The sequence below is a fragment of the Daphnia pulex genome, chromosome 2 (assembly GCF_021134715.1).
Source record: "Daphnia pulex isolate KAP4 chromosome 2, ASM2113471v1".
In the NCBI taxonomy this organism is placed as follows: domain Eukaryota; kingdom Metazoa; phylum Arthropoda; class Branchiopoda; order Diplostraca; family Daphniidae; genus Daphnia; species Daphnia pulex.
Window position 1 is genome coordinate 12,645,119 of NC_060018.1, and position 13,409 is coordinate 12,658,527.

Genomic DNA, 13,409 nt, shown 5'->3' on the forward strand with positions numbered 1-13,409 from the left:
AGAATTAACAAATTGCTTTGATCTTTTGTCTGTTTTATAAGCAATTCCTGGAATAGTTATGTTGACTGTAAAGTGTGTGTGACGTAGAGAGAAAATCTTCTGGCATGCAACGGGAAAGTGCAATGATCAATGAATCAGTAGTATGTTTGAGGGAATACTTCTACATCACGAGATATTTGAAAAAAGTACGACAATTTATCATAATAATTAAACTTCTGCGTATGCTGCAAACTCAACGCGAGAATATTAAGTTACGATGGAATTTCTCTTAAATTTAACAACGTACGAAGCTTTATTAACTCTTAACTGGAATCTCACCGTGTACGCACTTGTCATTTTTTAAATGTTATCAGAAGAAAAAAATAAGGTTACGGTAACATAAGTTATTTAAACGTATGCTATTTGTCAGACGTCATTTAATTGAAAATACAAACAAAAACAAAGATAAATAGAATTGTGTTATATTGTCCCGCCTCCACCCACAATTCCTCCACTTTTTACATACATACACATATACATACACTAAGTTAACCCGTTGGCTGCCACGCCATACAACCCGTAGGTTGTACTCTACTACTCTACGCGCCACGTCTGAAGGATCCATGACCAAGTGGGACTTGCCATTGCTGACAAGTCCGGGCTGACACGGTGACAGGAGAAGATGGAATGCACAACCTCTAGAATCCATCACCGTATCGACAAAGGGGAAGTCCCTATGGTGCATTGCCTAACGGGGCCTTTCGGCGAATCTGGGGCTGGTGAGACTGTCCGACCCCGCGGCATGAAAACCACGAAGCCGAACAGCGCGGCCCGTGCTAAGGAGCTAGGGGAGAACAAAGGCGTGGCAGACAACGGGTTAACTAACACAAACGAACACATATTACCAACAACAAATGATGATCCACGCTGACACTTTGAAGATACCGGCGACGTTATGGTGTCCATCTTCTCGAAATTTCCTCTGCATTACCTGAATAAAGAGAAAACAATTCTTATTTACTGACATGCCAATAAAACTTACATAATACAGAAAGAAACAAGAATCAGGTTTTTTAGCTCAAAGATTTAAATATGCAATGTTTTAAAGTTTAAATCAAGCTTGCAAGGTTGAGAACTGTAAACAGAACAAAGCTCACTTGCTAGTCTTTAAAAAAAATTCCGGAAGTATACCGGAAGTAACCACAGCGCCTCAACCATAGAGCTGTCGTCAAATTAAACCACATATTCGTGATCCCCATAAAATTTGGGGTCGATTAGGTGTGATTTAAACGAAATCCAAAATTTGGCCAAAATCGAGAATTTTCCTGAACTATAGTTCAGGAAAATTTTCAAAACCGGAAGTACGAAAACGTACAAAAAAAACATGAACTTTACCACAAATTTGACGAGGATCACGAATTTGTGATTCTTTTGTACTTCAGATGAACATATACTGAACTACTGACTGAAATGAGCAAACCGGAAGTAGGAAAAAAAAACTCATTGTTAAAAATCTAACAAGTGAGCTTTGTTGGTGGAATAGTTATCGTTAGTTATCACTAAATATTTCATTAAAATAACAGCCAATAAAGTTTAAAAAGATGCGCAAAGTAACTGAAACTGACTGTTTTGACAGCTGCAAATTTTCAAAAAGCCATCTAGCGTTAGAAAAAAGAAACGTCCAAGTAAAACTTTGTTTGCGCGCAAGAAGGGCCTGATTTTGGAATTATTACACAGACACAGAGTTTAACGCAACTAGATTATTAGTAGATAATCTACGAAAGTAAGTCAATTGTCGGGTACCTGGGCATAATCCCGTGGTGAGCAACTGCAGGTGTGTAACAGCAAAGGGGTAGCGACCACTGAAGTGTTCCAACTCGTCGGTGAAGTAAGACAAGTTGTAGCAGCAAAAGCATTGAAGCTAGATGAGTGTACGTCGGGAAGATAAGGATGGAGCAGAACGTTGCTGGATGTCCCACTTCCTTCATGGACAAAGGTCAGCATTGGCTTCAGGATCTATTATGTGCTATGTAAAAAAATGTATTGCATTAATGAATTGAAAATATAACAGTTAATAAAGCATTTCAATCTTTACCTTTACTAACAAGCACACTGAAGTTTTAATGATAAAAACCGCAAAAATGGAAATCACAGCAACCAACAGCCTTACTCCTCAGGTTGAGGTAAATTTCCTGATGCTAAAGAAAGTGTCATGAAGTATTGCAGTAGCGTGGTGATAGGTTATATTGATGCTTACCTTTATCATGTGGGTGAATGGTGTTGAATTTAGTAAGGCATTTGACGTGATGTGGTTGGTGTGGTAGCAGTAATGGGGAAATACCTCGTCTCCGCACATTTGTATTCCACGATATGTGAGCTTCACTCATGAGTTTTAGGCTTTTGACAACATGATGGGTCTTTAAGATGGAAAGTGACTGAGCGCTAAGTCAACTTTTTGGAATGATTGACAGTATGCATCTAAAATTTGAAGAAATAAGTTGGTAAAGTATAAAAATAAGGATATTAGGTCAAGATAAACCTACACAAGTTACGAAGTTCAATTTGGTAATTGAAATCACAGGAATATATGTATTAATTAGCATCCAATTATTTTGCCTATTTTGCCTCGTTTCACGATGCAAGAACAACAAGGGCGACACTAGCGACATCTGGTAATGAGTTTTGAATCCTAAGTTGGTTGCACAGCTCAAATTATTGGAGCGTAGTGGAGTTCTACTGTCGGGTACTGGAGTTCTATTGTAGGGTATTTTAAATAAAATACCGGTATTGGGGATTATTGTCGGAACTCCACCGACAATAGAACCCCAATATTTCAAATAATTAAAAAACATTTCTTTGTATGCGACAGTAGAACTCCAACGACAGTAGAACTCCAAAGACATAAGAACTCCTTTTTAAAATATTATTAAAAATACCCTACAAGGCTACAATACTCACTGGACAGTACTCCAGTGCCCAACAGTAGAACTCCACCACGCGACAATAGAACTCCAATAAATTCTTTAATTATTTTCATGATCAACAATAGAACTTCATTGAATTTTAGATACTTTAAATGTCCGACAATAGAACTCCAACAAAAAATTATTCGCATGACAGTAGAACTCCACTTTTCTTAAAATATGCAGTGCGCTCTAGTGCTAAAGCCTAAAAGACGCTAGATCGCACTCCAGTCTCCGGAGTCTATGACCATGAAATGCCCTGGGAAAAATTTTTCTTAATCGCTTTTTTGATCGCAAAAATTAAAGAAACTTTTAATGATTGATCGCTAAATTTTTTTATGAATTCGTTGTCTACTTGTGCCACCTATCAGTGAATATAAATGCTCAAACCGGGCAATAAATAGCTGTCGTTACTCGTTAGGTATTGTCCGTCATTCTGCGGAATGTCGCAAGTGCTCAAGAAGTCGTTTATGGTTTGTTGTTTGTTTACAGAGGCATTTGCGTGGATTGATGAATTCAATTTTATTTTTGGGAACTACAACCACGAAAAAGTCGTGAAATGTTTTAACAGTGGTTGCTCCGGGAGATCCTTTACTACCTTACTTCCAAGAGGCCCATTACTACACCCAAGAAAGCGCAACGGCAGACTGCAGCGCACCTATGCATTAAAATATGAGTTGGCTGACGAAGTGAAGAATGATAGCGCAAAGTGAGATTGATTTTCTCTGCATTTATAGGAGTTTATACATACTATGCAGGTATACAACATTATACATGAATTGTAGCATAAGTGGTTGGTTGACCTTGCTCTATGCTTTAGAAAGGGACTCGGGTGCGCTGGGATAGCGCACATTTAAATGCTATTAAGATAAAGAGTTATCTAAATTCTATGTCAACACTCAACACACACAACTTAAACAGTTACATATTTGATAACATGCTCAATATATTAGCTAGGAATAATTCAAACCTCTTTGTGGTTGTTGATTTCATTGCTAACATAGCTGTAGAAAAAATACTTTCAATTGTGCTTCGGCAGGAACCCAAATTAGTTGCACACCTTTTCCTCTATTTTTTCTTCGAAGTTTTTTGTTTGCTTCCTATTTGAGATTGAGAAACTGCAGGAGTCTGCAGCCACAGAATTTCACGTATCATCACCGATCCGATCATCACTGTATCACAAGCATCAATTGTAATGTTATGCTTAGCTGTAGCATACATCTAGAACTTTCGGAACACATAATTGACGTTTGGTATCAAAAGTTATGGGATTACTGATTTACTGGGAAATATTCTTCAACGATGTAATCGGATCGGGCTTTCACAATCACAACTATGAAAAATGAAGTTTGTTCCTAGCACTTATAAATGTCAATTTTCATACAAAACTTGAAATTATAGAATTCAAAACAGTTGTTTTCACTTTTCAGTTGCAAACCGTCAGGAATCTAAGTAACACTCAGTTTCTTAGCAGAATACAAAACAAATGGACGTCAATGGCATCTAGCGGTAACTATACACACTATTCTTTAAAGCAAAACTTAAAATAGTTCAAAAATGAATTTAGCTTACCTTCACTTAATAACATGAAATAAAAGAAAGAATAAAAGAAACTGCATGAATTCAAATTAGTCAATAAAAACTAAGACAGTAAATGTTTAACGATTATCATTGTATTGTAGCAGAGCAGTTCAGTCTATGTCAACAAGTTATCGTTGTTTACCAGGTTTTCCTCGGTTCTTTCTGAAAGCAGGACCCGATTTACCTTTTTTATTTTTGTTGCCAATTTTCTTGCCACCTTTTTTGGGTCGATTAAGATCCCTCATCCATCGATCTCGCGACATTTCCCATTGAAGTTGTTTTACCGACGCTTTGTCTTTATTAGCCATAGCCTCTGTCGTTCCTGCTGTATTAAGTCCCGTGCCGGCGTTGGCTTCAAGAATGGCAGCAAAGTCTTCGGCGGCAACAAAGTCGTTGCCGTTGGCATTAAACAAATCACGACCTCGTTTCTTTTTGCTACTACTCGGCTTGGCATCAAACGCAAAGTCTAAATCGTCAATATCGTCGTCAGCCATCCTTTTCTTGGATTTTGACTTGGATGGAACTGGAGCTGCGAGCTCTTCTTCATCGTCATCATCTTCATCATCCTCATCTTCTTCTAAAAAGAAATTATATTTGCATTAGCTTAAGTGCAATAACAATTTAGAAAATAACAACTCACCATCAGAAAATGCTACATCTTCTTCACGGAAACCACCTTCTTCCATGTCATCGTCTCCAAAGTCTTCATCTTCTGGGTCCACATCTTCGTCACTATTATCGATCATATCATCGAAATCTTTGAAAGCATCTTGGAACTCCTCGTCGTTATCAAAATCTTCGTCCGAGTCGACTTCGGCATCTTCCAAATCTTCTTCCGCACCTCCTTCACCGTCTTCATCATCTTCATCCTCGCCGTCGGCGTCGCTCTTTTTCTTCTTCTTGTCCGTTTTAGTCTTGGGTTTCATGTCAGAGGCAAAATCAGTATTTTCTGCCAGATATTGTTCAAATTCTTCGCTGGCAACACTTTCATGATCGCTATCATCGTCGTCGCTGTTCTTTACAAGTCGAGGAGCCTTCGTGATGCGTTGTTTAAAGTACCTTAAAGAATTTAACACAAGAAATTAAATAAAATTCGCTTCTACTTGTAAATGAACAAACACTTACTGATAGAGAAACATTTCATCGGCAGGAATACAATTTTTGGGCTGTTTCGCAAATTCTTTGCTGTCGACAGCCATGGCTCTGACACCCCGTGGCAAGTACACACTTCTTTTGCCCAGCACTCGACTTTTGAATTAAAATAACAATTATTAATGACGAGATAACTAAACATGGGTAAGATGAGTGATATACCGTTGGGCAGGCAGTTTGACCTGAGCAGCTGTAACAAGTTTAGGATTTCTGAAGACAAAACGATCCAAGAATCGAGGCAACGTAAAGTCCTGTAACGGATCGCCAGTATAATCAATGGGAACTCCATCTACAATCGTCTTGGCAAAAAGGGAAACCTAACAACAAAAAATAGTTAGCTTACCATAAAAGTTGAATGAACAGTTAAACTTACTGAAGGATGAAAATGGCTGGTCAACAAATGAAGTTCCCACATTCCACCCGACTGTTCGGCTCGAGCAAACAATGGGTTGCGTGCAAGGGGATCGTATCCTGATTTCGAGTTCGATTTTGAATGCGAAATTTTTCGATGAACCCAAGTTGACGTTTTCTTCTTTTCCACTTCTTGATTAGTGTCTGTTTCATCCTCTTTAACACTTCCTTCTTCTTCTTCTTCTTCAGCGTCTTTGTTATGTTCTTCTTCTTCGTCAGCGTCTTTGTAATGCTCTTCTTCGTCGTCAACGTCTTTGTAATGCTCTTCTTCGTCATCGTCATCTTCCCCAACATACTCCTTAGTCGTAATTTCTTTTGGGAAATTTTGTAACTCTGGGCGGAATTTGATGAGCTCAGACACGAGATAGAGGAGAGCGCAACCTAGTTGAGGCGGACAACAAAGGCAAACTTGCAGAATACGCTTGACAAATGTTCGCAAGCGAGGCAATGATTCGTCTCTCTTCAAAACACGATACAACAAATTTAGGAACATTGACTGCTTTGTCGAATGTCCAACTTCAGGATCAAAAAGTTTTCTGAATAAAACTGAATAAAATCTGCAAAACGGTATGTCGACAAATGAAATAATTAGAATCGATCAACTAAAACTGTAGGGAAGTGAGTCATCTACCTGTCTGAATTGTTTTTGTCAATTTCAACAATCTGGTCGAGAATGCAAAGGACTTGTGTAGCCAATGAAAATTTAACCATATGCACGATCTTGAAGAGTGTGTCCACATGTCCGTCAAGGGGACCTCCAGTAATCGCAACAGTTTTTGAATATGGATAGGCTCTTTTCAGTCCAGTTAACAGAGCGTTCATTAACTTAGAGTCGACTTCACCCTAGATAAGAAAAAAAAACATTAGACAAATGCTTCAAATAGTTCAAGAATTACAAATGGTTTGTACATTTTTCACGCAAGCCTTGAAGAAAGATACGTAAATGATGATAAGTTTAGTAGCCAGAGGAACATCATCCGAGTCCAAAAGTATCTGCGAAAGGAAGCACAGGGCATAGTACTGTGCTTTGGTGTTAATATTAGACCGATAGAGAAGACGTTCAACTTCAGCCACTACGACCAATTTCATCTGTGGATGCTTCTGAAGTAAGCGTTCCATTTGCCCGACAGTAGACGTAGCTACTGCTCTGGTGGGATCACCGACTTTGTTTACAAGTCGTGATAAAAGACCTTGCTCTTGTTCAGGGCTGTAGGAGAGAAGGGTAGCAATGGCTGAAATGCCTTTACGACGGGTCGTGTCGACAGCATCTTTCAATAATCCATCCAAAGCAACGAGGAACTGATTATAAAAGTCTTTCAGTTGATACTCAAACGACCACAAAGCCAAAAGCTCTTTGCGTTCACGCGGAGTGACAGTCGTAAGAGCGCCTATGGGTTTCTTGTTCATCAAAGATAGTTTGGCATTCGGGTTGAGTATTCTTCCTTCAGTGAAAAGACGGAGTAAGGCATCTAACGAAGACATGCATTCCCTTCTTCCCTTGACGTCAAGAAGGGAAATGAGAAACTTCAGTGAAGGTAAATTATGGACTGGAGATTCTTGAAGTAATAAAGAATGAGCTGCAATCTTGTCTGCAAAGGCTCCTGACTTTAACACTGTTTGAATCCACTTAGTTTCTGACTTGTCAGATCCTACTGCCCGGACTATTAAAAATATTTTTTTTAGTAAAATGAAAATATTATTATTATTCAGTTTTCAAATACCTTTCTGATAATTGATTGCGTCTTCCTCTAAATACTTCTTGCCCTCTTCTTCACACTTTCTAACTTCTTCAGGTGTAGCTTCCCTATTGGATTTCAATGGTTTGTCCTGCTGGTACCAAGGAATGTCTGGTTTAATGAGCAAATGATACCAAGAATCATCACTTGATGAATAGCTTTCTTGAACAGTGTCTGTAGAAGGTTTAGAGATGTAATCTTCATCAAACACAATTTTCTTATTTTGATTCTTGTGGATTATAGGAGCAGGAGGGGCTATTTTGACGATTTCTTTAGCAGGGTTTTTGGCTACATATGAATCATCGAAGATTATTTTTTTGTTTTGTGTTGGTTTGCTAAAAGCATTGCTATTGTTTGGTGCTTCTTGAGGTGCACTGTATTTATTCTGGAACTTGTTTTGCTTGAAGTCAGAATATTTGCCCTTGACAGGTTTTTCATCTGAAACACCTGCTTCATATTGACTTGACGGGATTGGTGCCTTCAGGTTTGATGCAGATTTTTTCACTTTTGTCCTTTTTTCTTTTGTTTTCTCTGGTACTTCAAATGTATCAGGGTTGATGCTGTCCAATCCCAACTGTTTGATGAAATCTTGAATCTGCATAAAAATAAACAACCAGTTAAATATTTATGATTTAGAACATCACATCAATATGATTAATTACCTCTTCTGTATCATTGTCACCCAAAATTTTTTCTTCTCCCTCGATAACTGGAGCTTTTACTTGTCGTTTTTTCATTTTGTGTCGAAATTTGATTGAACACGTGTGTCAAAATCTACGTATAAACTAACCCAACTGTCGTCTGCTCTTATGCGTTGTAAAATTTCTGAAAATTATTAATACTTGACAAAAAATTACTCATAATCAATTATTTCTAAATATAATTTTGATATTTAAATTAATTTTGACTTACAAGAAATATTAGTCAATTTTTATAAAAAAATTTGATTAAAATTGAAATGTGGCAACTGGAAACCACTTTGTTTTTTTTTTTACATTTCATTTCATTGTCAGATTGTTCAATTGGGAAGTTGAACAATCATACAAAGACTGAACGGAAATGACATTTGATCTCTTCATTTGTCATCGATCAAAATTTGTTGTTTTTTGTTCGTGAACCGTCAGTGTCTGTTATCACCCCTTTGATCCATCTATAAAGTCGAAACTCCTGTTTTCGTTTCTCTATTCGTTTCTAGTTGCTCTTCACTCGATGCAGTTTCTCATTGGTAGGGCAATCTTTCGGCAGTTTAACTATTGCCTTAGTCGTAATTTTAGTTTAAAATCTATAAAAAATTCCCAAATGAGTCAACAAGTTTCTGCAGCAGCAGCAGAAAATGCCAACTTTTTCCTTAATGACTCTAGCACATCAGGTAAAGCTCTCTGCTTTGGTTTTCAACAACTTGCAACTCAATGCCAAGAAGTTGCCCCATTGCTTGACAAAATCAAGCGGGAAGCTCCCAAGTTTGACCTTGATGTAGACACCCCTGGAAATGGGTACAGGAGTTTCGTAATCATTTTTGAAGCTCTGTTCAAGCGATGTTCATCTCTATGTGATCTAGTGAAAAGTCAACGGTCCCAAGTAGTATTTAATCTGTACAAATATTCCTACATTCAAGATCTCAAGTCTTGGAATGAGATGATTGTGTCTTTAAACACATTCCTGGAACATCTCAATACTCTGTTGGAGTGGAATGAAAAGGATAGAGTTCGCTGCTTGTTCCCATCTGAAACACACTCTTCACAAGAGCTACTGGATAAAGCAAGAACCATAGAATCATACAGTTTCTACGGTAGGCATGCAGCCTTCCAATACTGTTCGTCGATAGAGAGTGTTCTGAAGGGCTTATTGACAATCATGGCGGGTTATAGCGACTACTATTTTAGCACATCTCCTCATCTCTGGCGTGTAGCCAAAAGCCTATTTATGAGTACACAGTATACTTTGGATGCTGAACATCGCGCAAGAAGAATAGTCCACGCATCTCAATACGCCACGGTGGACTTTTGCAAATCCTTTTGGTTCCTAGCTGAATCAGATCTGATGAAAAAAGTACCTGATCGAATTTGCCCTGCAATTAGAGTAAATCAACTTATTCTTATCCCACCTGAACCGCTACAAATTGACTCAACGAAATGCAAGCCTGTCAATATACCTGCACCAAGCGCTCACGGTCCAATCGCACCTATCCAAGTCCGTTTACTAAGTGCCAAAGGTCGACCTGGAATGCCAGGCCAAAACGATTACTCTGAAGCCACCGTCTCTGACAGTTTAATCATCCACTGCCATGGAGGGGGATTTGTTGCACAAAGTTCTTCGTCACACGAAACTGTAGGTCAAGTTAACTCATTGTTTAAAATAGTTTATTTGTTAATGTTTTCTTTTTCACAGTATTTACGTCATTGGGCTGTTGCCTTGGACGTTCCCATCCTGTCGATTGATTACTCGCTGGCACCCGAGTATCCTTTTCCACGCCAGCTACAAGAAATTCTTTTCGTTTATGCTTGGATCCAGCGTAACCCAAGTGTAGCTGGCACAACAGCCAAAAAGATCATTTTTGCTGGTATGAATTTCATTTGTCTTATTCATTCAAAGGTTTGAATAATTGGATCAACTGTTGGATTGATAGGTGATTCTGCTGGTGCAAATCTCATGTTAGGTATGACATTGTGGGCTTCGGACATGAACTTACGCCTTCCTGACGGGATTTTCTTGGCATATGTTCCATTGTTGGTTCAATTTGAGCCATCTCCATCTCGACTCCTCTGTCTTCTGGATCCGTTACTTCCTTTTGGATTCATGATGCGATGCCTCAGTGGTAAATTCATTTGAAATATTTTCATCCATAGTCAAGTTGTTTCTATGTTGGCCTTTGTTTACAGCTTATGCTGGTCAACCTGACATTTTGCCTTCTCACTCCGGTGGCCGCTACAGTGAAGCTGATGGTAGAGTTAAAGAAATTGTAGACCAGATAAATACGACCACCTCTCAGGAATCAACTGAATCAAAAACTAAACATAATACTGTGATCGGTAAAGGAGAAATTTATTTTTAATTTGTCAACTTCGTTTTCATATAAATTTTTTTTTCTAGATCCTGAGCAGCTGGATAGACTTATGGCACATAGTCCTGCAGATGAGCTGGATTTGTTCCGTGTTTCCAGCAACCCCTTAATGTCTCCATTTTTGGCATCGGATAGTGCCTTGAAGAAAATGCCTCCAATCAGTCTTCTTGTAAGTTTCTGAAACAGATTTTGTATAACTGAATGTGCCGCTTACACCTTTTTTTTAGACGATCGAATTAGATCCTTGTTTAGATGATTCTGTTGAATTCGCCAAACGATGCCGTCGATTGGGTTGTGATATTCGCCTCGATATTCTCCCGGGGCTTCCGCATGGATTTCTCAATTTTGCTTTGGTATAACTTACGTTTAAAAACTTGTTAACGTGACTTAAATCACTAATTTTACTGTTTCATTTTTAGCTAAGTCGCGAAGCAAAGGAAGGTTCAAAATTGTGTGTCAAGAGGATTCGCGAGCTGTTCAAGAAATGTAGCGATGCGGCACTATGATGGGAAAATATCTGTGATGTGTTAGTTGTGCTATGGTAGTCTATTCAGAAGTTTCCTTTTCTACTAGTCCTTACTAAGTGTTCCTTAAATTAGCATTAGATCGTGGTAGAATCGTTTTTTAAGAAGTTGTTAAAAGGATGAAAAAATTATCTGTTCAACGGAACTTTAACAACACTTTTCTAAACAGCTTCCCTTAATTGAAAAAATTTAAATTTTCTTATTCAATCTGGATATCTGGATAAACTGAGTGTATTAAATTACCACTCTTTATCCTTAAAAAATTACAAGTAATTAAATTTAAACAATCAAGTTCTGATTGCTACCAAACTTTAAAATACTTCTTCCCTGTTCTGTAAACAAACCACGCACAATGCCCACAAATAAAAAAAATTGACTCAACTTGGTTTCAATTTACGAATGCTTAAAAAAAAAACATGATTGAAAGGAAGGGAGTGAAGAAACAGTTTTCTAATAAATAAGAATAAAACTCTTCTTCTAAAATGACCATATTTAACCTTCCTAAACGTTGACTAGTTATGCACATGTAGAAAATACGACAATAAAAAGATCACTAACCTTGAATAGACCGTCATATAGTTGTCAGATGAAGCTATTTGCGGTACAGCAGAAAAGACCAGTCCAATACGGCATGGAAAAGATTGACGTTTCCAAACTATTAAAGAAACAGCAACTTATTTTGGGCTCCCGAAGAATCGGTTTCCAGCTAGACCTAGACGATTAGTGAATAATTACGCCAAAAATTGTATATCTACCTCCAGAATAACATGAGCTAAAAAAAGAAGGGAAATCAAATCGTTAATAGAAGTAAGTGAAAAATATTTTATACAGAAATTCAGTGAAAATTTTTATTTTTGTTATTCTCTCTTAAATTCCACACACCAATTACCTTCATCATAATAACTGCGGCAAATAGAGATGTTGGGAATGCTGGAACATAAACTGTCCAATTCACCTTCCTTGAAAACATGGTAAAATCTGAGGAAGGCGGAAGGATTAATACCAGGATCCAGTTCCTTACTACCGGAAGTTTTCGATTTCAGTTTCCAAGGAACAAGAACATCAGCATGTTTGAACTCTGTCCGGTTTTCGTGCACCGGTAAGATTGTTGACGGGTACGCCTCTTCTGTCCTAGAGACTTCGTTCTTCTTTTGTAGCAAATAAGTTGACTTTTTCGTCCCTATTTTCTGCTCTTTAGCCCAAACGTACACTAGAGCTCGACCTCCTTTCGATAGTAATCCTAGAAAAAAAAAGTATGTACAAAACGATGCTGGGCATTAAACCTGGTGATTTGGCGAATTTACGGCTGATATCTTGAAGAGCCAGCAAACGTCGTTCTTCAGTTGCCAGATGATGAATCACCGCGATACTGATCACAGCATCAGCTATACCATCACGAAATGGTGAAACACGACAATCGGCATTGACAACTTGATGTCCACCACGACTTCTACAAACTTTTGAAACAATAAAGTGTGCACAAACCACATGTGTAATTTAACTGAAGTTTACCTTGTAACAGTTTACTTGAACGGTCAGATCCAATGCTAAACAAGGACTTGGAACAATTTAAATATTTTCCATTTCCACATCCAACATCAACCAGAAGTGCTCCAGCAGGAAAACTATCTATGAACTCTTTTACGTTAGGCCACGGCGAATGTCTATGCAACAATCGTTAGTTGGACAGAGAACATTTCATATTTCCTTATGATCATACCTGGTTTCACTGAAATGATCAGAGATTTGTTCGTAAACGTGAAATACATGGTTTTTTTCGATTTCGTCAGCTGCCTCTTCTGAAAAAACTGCTGAATTTTCCATGAAGGATGTTGAGAAAGAATACTAACAACTAAAAATAAAAAAATCTAAATGAAAACTTTTGAGTTCTGTCGTTTTCGTTTTCGACACTTGTTGTCAACAATGCTGAGGTGTCATATTTACAGAAAGACGACGTCTGTCTGAGAAATGGAACTTGATATAAAATGTCGGCAAAATCTGA

The 13,409-nt window shown here is 38.0% G+C and overlaps 3 protein-coding genes and 1 long non-coding RNA gene across 5 annotated transcripts; 1 reads left to right on the top strand and 3 right to left on the bottom strand.

Moving 5' to 3' along the window:
- Positions 1-1,953: 1,953 nt before the first annotated feature.
- LOC124205236 lies at positions 1,954-2,290 on the bottom strand. The gene is made up of 3 exons (XR_006879256.1): positions 2,237-2,290; positions 2,075-2,177; positions 1,954-2,005 (listed from the first exon to the last, which is right to left on the bottom strand). It is a non-coding gene; the product is annotated as an uncharacterized LOC124205236 (long non-coding RNA).
- A 2,303-nt stretch (positions 2,291-4,593) lies between these two features.
- On the bottom strand, positions 4,594-8,643 carry LOC124202900 (CCAAT/enhancer-binding protein zeta-like). Its single transcript, XM_046599409.1, has 9 exons — positions 8,485-8,643; positions 7,808-8,417; positions 6,996-7,747; positions 6,718-6,929; positions 6,049-6,643; positions 5,838-5,992; positions 5,649-5,771; positions 5,164-5,582; positions 4,594-5,100 (listed from the first exon to the last, which is right to left on the bottom strand). Exons 1-9 carry the CDS (start codon positions 8,557-8,559, stop codon positions 4,652-4,654), a joined length of 3,390 nt encoding a protein of 1,129 aa, XP_046455365.1. The 5' UTR covers positions 8,560-8,643; the 3' UTR covers positions 4,594-4,651.
- Positions 8,644-8,808: 165 nt separating this feature from the next.
- Positions 8,809-11,788, top strand: LOC124188614 (hormone-sensitive lipase-like). Its single transcript, XM_046581357.1, has 7 exons — positions 8,809-10,150; positions 10,211-10,382; positions 10,449-10,637; positions 10,702-10,851; positions 10,913-11,052; positions 11,111-11,236; positions 11,303-11,788. Exons 1-7 carry the CDS (start codon positions 9,032-9,034, stop codon positions 11,387-11,389), a joined length of 1,983 nt encoding a protein of 660 aa, XP_046437313.1. The 5' UTR covers positions 8,809-9,031; the 3' UTR covers positions 11,390-11,788.
- Positions 11,111-13,347, bottom strand: LOC124188616 (alkylated DNA repair protein alkB homolog 8-like). Of its 2 annotated transcripts, none has more exons than XM_046581361.1 (5): positions 13,128-13,347; positions 12,920-13,071; positions 12,712-12,864; positions 12,297-12,647; positions 11,111-12,119 (listed from the first exon to the last, which is right to left on the bottom strand). In XM_046581361.1, exons 1-5 carry the CDS (start codon positions 13,229-13,231, stop codon positions 12,082-12,084), a joined length of 798 nt encoding a protein of 265 aa, XP_046437317.1. In that variant the 5' UTR covers positions 13,232-13,347; the 3' UTR covers positions 11,111-12,081. The 2 variants fall into 2 exon arrangements, with proteins under 2 accessions (XP_046437317.1, XP_046437316.1); XM_046581360.1 differs by having other exon boundaries at positions 11,111-12,179.
- Positions 13,348-13,409: the final 62 nt, after the last annotated feature.